At 36.1% G+C, this 11,106-nt stretch overlaps 1 protein-coding gene across 1 annotated transcript in view; it reads right to left on the bottom strand.

Moving 5' to 3' along the window:
• Positions 1-5,035: 5,035 nt before the first annotated feature.
• The window catches only part of LOC125676940 (uncharacterized), a 31,417-nt gene continuing 25,346 nt past the window's right edge, over positions 5,036-11,106 (bottom strand). Inside the window, exon 4 of the mRNA XM_048914817.2 lies at positions 5,036-5,720. Within this exon, the coding sequence (XP_048770774.1) occupies positions 5,579-5,720 (142 nt within the window). The 3' untranslated portion in view covers positions 5,036-5,578. The remainder of the gene's footprint in view (positions 5,721-11,106) is intronic.

The following is an 11,106-nucleotide window of genomic DNA, read 5'->3' as shown; positions in this document are numbered from 1 at the left end:
GTAAACACCTGAGGTATGGTACTACTGATGTAGACACCTGAGGTATGGTACTCCTGATGTAAACACCTGAGGTATGGTACTCCTGATGTAGACATCTGAGGTATGGTACTCCTGATGTAGACACCTGAGGTATGGTACTCCTGATGTAGACACTTGATGTAGACACCTGAGGTATGGTACTCCTGATGTAGACACCTGAGGTATGGTACTCCTGATGTAGACACCTGATGAGACATCTGAGGTATGGTACTCCTGATGTAGACATCTGAGGTATGGTACTCCTGATGTAGACATCTGAGGTATGGTACTCCTGATGTAGACATCTGAGGTATGGTACTCCTGATGTAGACACCTGAGGTATGGTAGTCCTGATGTAGACACCTGAGGTATGGTACTCCTGATGTAGACACCTGATGAGACATCTGAGGTATGGTACTCCTGATGTAGACATCTGAGGTATGGTACTCCTGATGTAGACATCTGAGGTATGATACTCCTGATGTAGACATCTGAGGTATGGTACTCCTGATGTAGACACCTGTTGTAGACACCAGAAGTATGGTACTCCTGATGTAGACACCTGAGGTATGGTACTCCTGATGTAGACACCTGATGAGACATCTGAGGTATGGTACTCCTGATGTAGACACCTGTTGTAGACACCAGAAGTATGGTACTCCTGATGTAGACACCTGAAGTATGGTACTCCTGATGTAGACACCTGAGGTATGGTAGTCCTGATGTAGTCACCTGAGGTATGGTTCTCCTTTTCATGTGTCCTCATTTTTACTCGTACGATTTTGATGATGTTTTTAAAGGAATAATGTTTTTTATATGAGAGGTATTTTAAACTTTAAACCTTTGCAGCTTTTCTGTCGCAGATAGCCGAATGTCTCGTGAGTGTCGCAGATAGCCGAATGTCTCGTGGCTGTCGCAGATAGCCGAATGTCTCGTGACTGTCAGATAGCCGAATGTCTCGTGACTGTCGCAGATAACCGAATGTCTCGTGAGTGTCGCAGATAGCCGAATGTCTCGTGAGTGTCGCAGATAGCCGAATGTCTCGTGACTGTCGCAGATAGCCGAATGTCTCGTGACTGTCAGATAGCCGAATGTCTCGTGACTATCGCAGATAACCGAATGTCTCGTGACTGTCGCAGATAGCCGAATGTCTCGTGACTGTCGCAGATAGCCGAATGTCTCGTGACTGTCGAAAATAAAGTTTCCCAGTGTTTTGTCATAGACCTATTTTGCAACGTATGTGGCGTAAACTTTGTTTCTGGTTCTGTGAATTTTTCGAAGTCGTATACATTTCTTAATAACACAATGATTGTACATTTAAGATTACCAAAATATGAGAAGGCCATTATTAAACGTAACCGACTTCAACAAATGGTTCCTAATCTAATTCACTCGAAATACAACACCAAATATACAAGGGGTTGTTGTGTATCTGCTGGCTCTTGTATATTATGATGCGTATGTTGGTATTTGCTTTCATACTACGCAGATCTCAAACCCTTACTATCAAATTTCCACAGCCTCATCTTTATTCTCATTACATGTTCTTACAACTGATTAAATTTTGAATTGTCAGTTCATCACGCCAAATAATATCAACTGAGAGAATATAATCGCAGTGAAGCCTGGCAACCCATAATACGTGAATCGTTATTTTCTGACAAGTCATTCGAAGACATCCAGTTTCTTTAAATCTTAGAAACTGATTTAAGCCGACAGTCAAATTAGTTTTCTGGTCAAAGACGTTGATATATTCTGTCATTATCAGTCTGCCCGATACTAGCATATTTCATGCTTTATATCATAGGTCACCATGCACATGTCCATTCATGATTCTCTACAAACCATGTTTTAATGCAAAGTGATATGATTTCATCATGCTACTCATTTCTGCTGGATATATGTTTCACTTTTCAGTTGACCTGTGACTTACTAGTATGACAAGCCCTTTTACGATTTATTCGTAAAATAACATATCTCTTTAGATATGAGAGACATCTCTTTACACTAGAGGGATATCTCTGATAGTTGTAGAGATATCTTTAAGTTAGATAGATATTTTTTTTACGTTAGGGAGATATCTCTTTAACCAAAGAGATATCTCTTTAAACAAAAGAGATATCTCTAACTAAAAAGGATATCTCTTTATGCTAGGGAGATATCTTTTTCTCTTTGAGAAACATCTCTTAAAGCTAGGGAGATATCTCTTATACTTTGAGATATATCTCTCTAGGAATTCCTAGAGAAATGTCTCTTTAAGGGAATGAAATATCTCTTAAAGTATAAGGGATATCTCTTTAAGTGACAGATATATCTCTTTAAGTGAAAGATATATCTCTTTAAGTGAAAAAGATGTCTCTCTAACTGAAAGAGATATCTCTTTAAGTATAAGAGATGTCTCTCTAAGTGAAAGAGATTCATCAAAGGAAAAGAGATATCTCTCTAAGTGAAAGGGATATCTCTCTAAGTGAAAGAGATATCTCTCTACATAAAAGAAATATCGCTTTTTAGAGAGATATCTCTAAAAATTAAAAGATATCTCTCATTTAAACACTTTTGTGAGGCATTAGTAATTAGTGTGGTGGTTCTGTTCAGTTTACTTCTCTACTACAATAATTTCAGCCAAACTTGTCACAAAGGTGTATGTTTGTTCAAACAAAGGGCCACACCACTTTCTATGGGGAGGGGATTGTGAAATCAAGTTATTTGCTTGTATGTTGTTCTACGCTTTAAACTCAAATAGAAACGTCACCAACTTTAGGTGAAGGGCCATAAAGTTTGACCTATGTATTACACTTGCGGTAGTAGCAGTAACGGTTCTTTAACATGCAAATGCCTAAGCCATTCTAATGCCGTGCGCATAACGACAGGAACATAAGGGGGTTATTTAAGATGCTAAGAAAATATCTAAGCATTATTGTATTTTTAAAGCCTTTCTTCAAATTACAACAGAGCAATATGCCAAGGGTGCTAGATACCGTTAGGGCGAGCGCAGGAACATATAAGTGTAAGGAGTTTTTTCCAGAGGAGAGGATTTCACCACTTGCAATTTTTTTCTAAGGGGCCAACCTATACTAGAGGCCACCATTTAGTATCTTTAATTGAAATTGCACAAAAATAGGCAAATATCTTTACTCCCCTCCCCTTCAAAATGTTCGCCTAATCTAGCCTCTACCAATGGAATAAAGATGTTTTGAGAGAAAAACAACGGTGTAGTGTAATAAAGAGATCACAATAAGATAAAAATTAATCTTCATGAATCTCTATTATAGTAAGGTGGTGCAGGTACTCTTTTCTGTAAATAAAGTTTTGATGTATGCATGCCAAGAATTAACTTAAGAAATGAAACTTATAATTCTTTATTTGATGCAGGTATCAAACGAAAAATTGGACGGGAAACTTCATCAATGCGCGTAGCTGCTTGCTCCGTGATTTTATCGAACTCGTAAAGCAGACGATACATACCGTAATCTGTCTACTTCTACCAATCAGTGTCCTACGTCATCAAGTTGACTATTCTGCCACGTCATCACCAGCCCTATGTGTGTTGTTTCTTTAGATTAATTTGTATTTTATTCAAATCTTTGGCTGTGTTTATTTTTGGTAGCATCAAACGAATACATTTCGTTTACAATGCATGTGTGGGAATTCCCGTTCTATAAATAGCGCTAAAATTAGAACGGCCGTTAATGGGAAAGGCGCATTCAAGAGAAAAGTAGTCCTGCGTACTTAGTGTAGATGAACTCCGGACGAATTTTTTTTTTTTTTTTGACACAGAAATCAAACGAATTTTTCATCCAATCAACATCGTTGTTAAGTCATCACTTTAAAAGTTATTAAATGATATCAGAATACCTACCGCTTGCGCTTCCAGGGCATATGCAATGCAAATGTATCATCTATGATAATTTATCTACATAACCATTCATTACAAAAAGCATCCGAACAGGGCTCAACGGCTCGGCTTTCCATTTCACATCAACACGTGCGGCACGCACAGAATGCAAATTTTATAATTGTTGTGTTGAAAATTCAAGCTCATTGTGTGAATATTATATGCAATAAATACAATGTTTATCAGCAATTGTGTCATGGCAATATAGATTTGTTAATAAAATCAAGAACAACCAAGCTAGAAATTGTCTACACTACATAAGTATTCCCATCGTCGGAAACCCACGGTTGATTACGCTTCGTTCCTCTCCCCATCACCCGTGGGTCCATTCATTCCTACTCGCTCGTTCTCATGAATAAATATTTCAAAATATCGTCCAATCAACTCTTCTGTTTTTAAAGGTAGCGCTAACTTAACTTTGCTATCACGGCAATTGCATACCGAAATTGGGCTGAAAGTGTCTTTTTGATTGGACAAATTCGCTTAGGGTTTTCCATGAGCGCCCAATCAAATTGCCTCATTAATTATTCACGAGAACGAGCGAGTAGGAATAAATGGACCCATGGGTGATGGAGAGAGGAAAGAAACGTAATCAACCGTGGGTTTCCGACGATGAAGTATTCCCAAACATCGTCTAATGTTGTTTTTCTTCTTCATACTATTACCCAGCTAAAATCGGGGTGAGGACCAAGTGGAAATTAGAAAATATTCTTCCAAACCTGAAAGTTACACTTTTTAAAAATAATGAAATATTTGTACCATTATATAATGTACATGTAAGATATACCCGGTATATTCAAGTTTGTTCGATTTATTATCCCAAAGCCAGATTGGCATTCATATATTTCTTGTGAAAGTTACTTGAAATCCTTTTGACCACAGTAACACATTGATCATGTTGAATAAAAATTCATATTCATAGAAGCATAGTGTTCCAGATTTATAGCTATAATTTCAAGATTATGAGCCATATTTCTATAAGACCAAGTTCAACTTTTGGCTCACTCTTGAATTGTTTTCTGGAAGATTCGTGTGCGGGTGCAAAATTTGTACAAAATGATGTAGCTGCCCGTGGTCCCATTTATCTAAAGACCGTAGAAGCAACATTACCAACAACGATTTATTTTTAAATTTTATTCACGCAGTACTTATCTAGAGAAATGTATAGTTGATTCTCTCACGTGCTTGCCGAAACATTCATCAATGTCGGGAAAAAAGATAAAAATATAATTAGAACGTTACAAGATTTTATTAAGCAGTTTTTGTTTTTTTGACACGTGATGATGTGCTAATTGTGAAATTAATCTCAATCATTTTCTGCAGTTTCTAATTCTAACGTGCAAACTTTTAATCAAGATGAATTTTCTGTTTTCCATTGATGTACGTAATTAAGATGAATTTTCTGTTTTCCATTGATGTACGTATAAGTTCAATTTAATGCTACAAACTGTGCAGGTCATTGTTGTGTAACGTAGTGCTGTGAAAAATCCCATAAGTGACATCGATTATTTATCGAGTAGTGGAAAAAAACTGAGTGCTATCAAAATAAAATTCGTTCAAAGTATCGGATAGGGAATACTCATTCGATTTACTTTCTTGCTTAATAATATCCGGTCACTGTCGGATCCGGTCCCACTCATTACTCTCGTTCGGATACTGCATGTCTTATCGATAATGGATTCTATCGTTAAGACAATCGTCCGATTCGGACTGCCCTCTGGAGTTTGTTCGAGCAATAGATTTCTGGTAGCTGTATAGCTGTTTTTCCAGGGCGTAGTTCTCAGACTGAAGGGCCAGAATCTCCCGCCTACAATTAGAAAAATTGTCAAATTTCACAAAATTAAAGTAGAGTAATGGGATTTGACAAGACGAATAATAAACCTTTGCATGATACATATGTAGATCTTGAATTACTGGTTTACTTTATGTATTAGAAATGCCCCCCCCCCTCCCGTAAATTTTTCAAATTTAAGGTAAATCGTGGTCTCTTGTTTAAAAGAATGTAAACGATAGAAGAAACACTAATTTCTTCCACTCTCGGAGAAATAAATGACAAAATCTTTTTATTTATTGAATAACTTTTATTGGGAGGACTTACATTTTAAAATTGGCGTCATTTTATTAATTTCACCTTATCAAAAATGACAGAAAGTAGTAAAAATGACTGCAGATGATTACGGGGGAAAATCAACAAACACTACAAATTTTAAGAATTGAAATATATGAATACTTTTCATTTCTTTAGCGAGTGCATTGCGATCAGTAATGGAGCACCATCGCTACTACCACTTACAGTAATTTTCTTTTTTAAATAATTGCTAAAATTCGCGCCAACTTTGGTTCTCGCAAGACTTTAAATGTAGGAAATCTCGCAAGACTTTAAATGTAGGAAATAAAAAGTAGAATCACGGCGGGATGAAAACGTACGATTTCGCGTTTGTAACATCGTAAAGTCTCTAGATATCATCTCTGTCGAAATAAAATTCTGATATACACTTTGAAAATAACACTCACAGAATCCGGGGTTTTATTCCCATTAGTGTGCTATAAAGGCTAAGGTGAACTACAAACGAAATACGGTATACAAGTATTTCATGCTGAAAGCAATGTACAAAGAAATCTAAAGAATCGATTTCCACTTCGAAGTGTTCCTTGATTTCCTCTTAATTAAAGGCTTTCAAAGATTAAACAGAGTATACAATGCTTGCAACTAGATCGTAAACTTTTGTAATAATTTTTCTCCTGTAATGCCATACCACGCAGGCAATCAGGACGCAAACGGAAGCAGTAAATGATATGGCGGAATAATCAAATTACAGATATTGTTCTTTTCGCTTACAAGGAAAAATTGGCTGCCTTCGCTTAGTTGTCTCGTCTCCCTGTATTAAAATGCAAAAGCAGACTGCTGACTTAAGTTCGCAGATCACTTCCCGGTAGCTGACTAAGACAAATTTTAATGGAAAGTATAATTTCATTTAGGCCCCCGGTTGTTTCATAATTCAGCAATGTCATGATAAAGTATTGGTGCTAGTTCCAATAAAATCTTTAAGTCGTGGTTCTAATGTTTCATAGTAATGTGAATCTCTAGACATGAGACATAGATGAATATCCCACAGCGAGGTCCTCCAGACTTATTTTTCACTTTTCAAAATAGGCATACAAAAGCATTAGCATCTTTTGAAACGCTAACAGGCATACTGTCTTTGGAAAATCACACATTCAGATTCCTTTCTGAATTCAAAGTTTTTCAACATTTCTTAAGCATACACATAATATCATTAGGCAGGTAACATTGTTTTCAAGGGGACACCCGCAGAAGAAGTTGTCTGAAAATTGTTGACAAGCAAGGGAAAAAAACCTCTTTGGGGTAGTTCTGCCAAAACCTCAAATTTCTAAATTCGAGGGGGTGGTGTGGTGGTTAAGATTGATCCTTCAGTACATGGATTCAAATAATATGTTCAAGGTTATATTACATTTCCACTACCATTCACTACTACCAAAAGAAGAGTAGGTAGCGGGTCAACCAGCTGATAACTCGAAATTTGTATGCAAACATAGCGGAAAAATACTTTGTAATCTAACTGTAAACTAGCTGCAGAACTAAAGCTCTCTGTAAACCAACTGCATAACTGTAGTTCTCTGTAAACCAACTGCATAACTATAGCTCTCTGTAAACCAACTGCAAAACTATAGCTCTCTGTAAACCAACTGCATAATTATAGCCCTCTGTAAACCAACTGCAGAACTATAGCTCTCTGGAAACCAACTGCAGAAAAACCAACCGCAGAACTATAGCTCTCTGTAAAGCAATCTCTGTAAACCAACTGCAGAACTATAGCTCTCTGTAAACCAACTGCAGAACTATAGCTCTCTGGAAACCAACTACAGAACTGTAGCTCTCTGTAAACCAACTGCAGAACTATAGCCCTCGTTAAACCAACTGTAGCTCTCTGTAAACCAATTGAAGAACTGTAGCTCTCTGTAAACCAACTGCAGAACTGTAGCTCTCTGTAAACCAACTGTAGCTCTCTGTAAACCAACTGCAGAACTGTAGCTCTCTGTAAACCAACTGCAGCTCTCTGTAAACCAACTATAGCTCTCTGTAAACCAACTGCAGAACTACAGCTCTCTGTAAACCAACTGCAGAACTGTAGCTCTCTGGGAAAAATGAAGACAGACCAGTGAGCTACAGGTTCATCCATTACAAAAATATTCGATTTATAAAATTACGGTGCATTTCTTATGCGCACGGATGAGGCTTTATATCGCTGCATTCTTGCATTTCTGTCTCATATTTCAATATGAAAAAATCAACTTAATTTCCCACTACAAACAAAGTTTCAAACATTCATAAAATTTCAAAAAACTGAAAACACAGCTTCAAACAATGAATTTCGTTTGTTAACATGGCCATGTTAGGTAGCCAGTCAATTCGAACCTCGTAGATTATTGTATCTATTCATAATTCCAATACTAGGTACGTATTTGGTCATAATCATAATCACAAATAGTGAAAAATCTACAATTTCTCTAGACGTAAAATAAACTCTTGGGCATGAATTGAAAAGTAATCTTGGCAGGTTTAGATGCAACCTTTTCAGGTCCCCACCCAGCCACTCATTTTCATTAGCGAAGTGTAACAAGAGACCCATGGACAACATCGTTCACCTGAGCCACCTTGGCCCTGCCATTGTTCAGCTGTTGTGATTTCAAAATGAATTTTTTATCAATGTTTATTCTCATATAAAATTTTGACCCCATAATGTAGCCCCAACCTAGTCCCAAAGGATCACAACATAACTGAAGATAAATTCATATAACACAGAGGTGCCTTAACGCCAACATGACTAACACGATCTTGCTGTTATAGATAAGACCAAAGTCACAAGGTCATAGATCATGGCATGATATGAAGATCTTGCCTTAAGAAATCTGCATACAGAATATGAAGACTCCATCTTAAACAGTTCAGGAGATATTGAATTGGTAAGATTTGTATTAAAAGTAGGTCAAACTTCAAGGTCCAGGTCTCAGAATCAAACACCGAAGTATGTCAAGGTCTTGTCATAGAGAATTTATACACAAAATATAAAAGTTTTACCATAAATAGTTTCAATAGGATATATTGATTAGATAAGGTTTTCAAAGAAAATAGGTCAAGACCACAAGATCAAATACAATTCTATCACAAGGTCTTGTCCTAGATAATCTACATACGAAATATGAAAACCCAACCTAGAATGGTTCTGAAGATATTTAACAGGCTACGTTTTACTTAAAATTAGGTGCCAAATTTCAAGGTCAAAAGTTCAAAGGTCATAGTATGAAATAAAAGGTATTGTCTTAAGAAATCTTTAAACAAAATATGAAAGATCTACCTTGGAATAGTACAGGATATATTGAATAGGTCGGATATCTAAAAAGTATGCCCAACTCTAAGGTCAAGTTCACAAGGTCAATTTTACAAAAGAATAAGGTCTTGTTATAAAGAACCTATATACAAATTATGAAATCCCTACCTTATAAACAAGAGAAAATGAATAGGTCAGGAATTTTTTTTTTTATAAAGATCCGGTCAAACTCCAAGGCCAAAAGATCAAACACCACTGTGTACAAAGTCTCGCCAAAGAGAATCTATATGTATATACAAAACATGAAAGCCCCACCTTAGATAGTTTCCGATAGATTTCATAAGTTATGTTTTCTCAAAAGTAGGTCAAACTCCAAGTTCAAAGTCACAAGGTCAAAGATCATGATATGAAATGAAAGGTCTTGCCATTAGAGATATACATACAAGATATGAAAGATCTGCCTTAAGTAGTGGATAGGTCAGATTTTTATTTAAAATAGATCAAACATCCAGGTCAAGGTCACAAGATCACACACCATTGCATCACATGCAAGGTATTTCCGTAAAAAAATGTATATACATGTACAAAATATAAATAGTTCAAGAGATATTTTCAAAGATTTTTCCTATATATCAGCATATACACTATAACACTTTGATCTCCTATTGTGGCCCCAACCTACCCCTGGGGACCATGAAGTGCACAAACTTGGATCTACTCAATGTCAGGAAGCTTTCATGTAAATCGAAACTTTTCTGGTCCAGTGGTCTTTGAGAAGATGATTTTAACAAACTTGAATTTGTACTATGCTAGAAAGCGTTCATGTAAATTTCAACTTTCCTCGCCCAGTGGTTCTTGTAAATTTCAACTTTCCTCGCCCAGTGGTTCTTGAGATGAAAAGTTTTAAAGAGTTTCCCTATATACTTGCATGTAAAATTTTGATCTCCTATTGTGGCCCACCCTACCCATGGAGGCCATGATTTGCGCAAAACTTGAATTTGCACTCATTTGCATCTCAGAAAGCTTTCATGTCAATTTTGACTTTTCAAATGAAAGGTGAAGATAACGAACAGTGATCAATCATAACTCCTATAAGGAATACAAAATAGAGAGAGGTGTTGCTAAAACGCGGAACGGAAAACGGAAAATATTGTATGCAATAATGTTATGAGGAGGTCAGCATTTTGCAAAATAAAAGGTTTATCATGATTAGGGAAGCAGAAATTACAGAGAGAGGGAAGTAATCCACAGAATCAACCGTTTCATATACGGTACTTCAATATATTTATTTTATTTACAAATCCAATTCTGGGCCCTGTCGGGCATATAAGCTTTAGAAAAAAAGAAAAAAAGTGACAATCAAAAGACCAAATACAGAAAAAAAAGTGTACAGCAAATAAAGCTGTCTAGAAATACAGTACATGTATAACAATATTGTATTATACATGTATATAGAATTAATTTTTAGAATCTATGATGTATAATGAACATTTGTAGAATAAACATCCTGAGTTATACCTGGTACATCTCGTCTAGTCTTTTCTTATACGGTACTTCATACTATTTATATAATGTATTTTAAAGTTATTAACTTACCATGGAAAATATCAATGAAGAAAAAAAATATATTATATGAAAAATAATCAAACTGAAAAAGAGTTGAATATTCAAATTTTATATCCAATGAATAATTTTTTCAATAATTTTCCCCAAACATAGCTTTTTTTTAAATCGAACTTGCTTTTATTCGTAATTTAGTTCTACACCTGATATAATACATATATGTATTCATGTATCACATCAATCCCGTGGTGATCCGGGTTAGAATAGGTCCTCAGTACC

This window comes from Ostrea edulis, chromosome 1 (assembly GCF_947568905.1).
Source record: "Ostrea edulis chromosome 1, xbOstEdul1.1, whole genome shotgun sequence".
Classification (NCBI taxonomy): domain Eukaryota; kingdom Metazoa; phylum Mollusca; class Bivalvia; order Ostreida; family Ostreidae; genus Ostrea; species Ostrea edulis.
The sequence above is the reverse complement of the archived record's forward strand: the minus strand, read 5'-3'. Positions and strand labels throughout refer to the sequence as shown.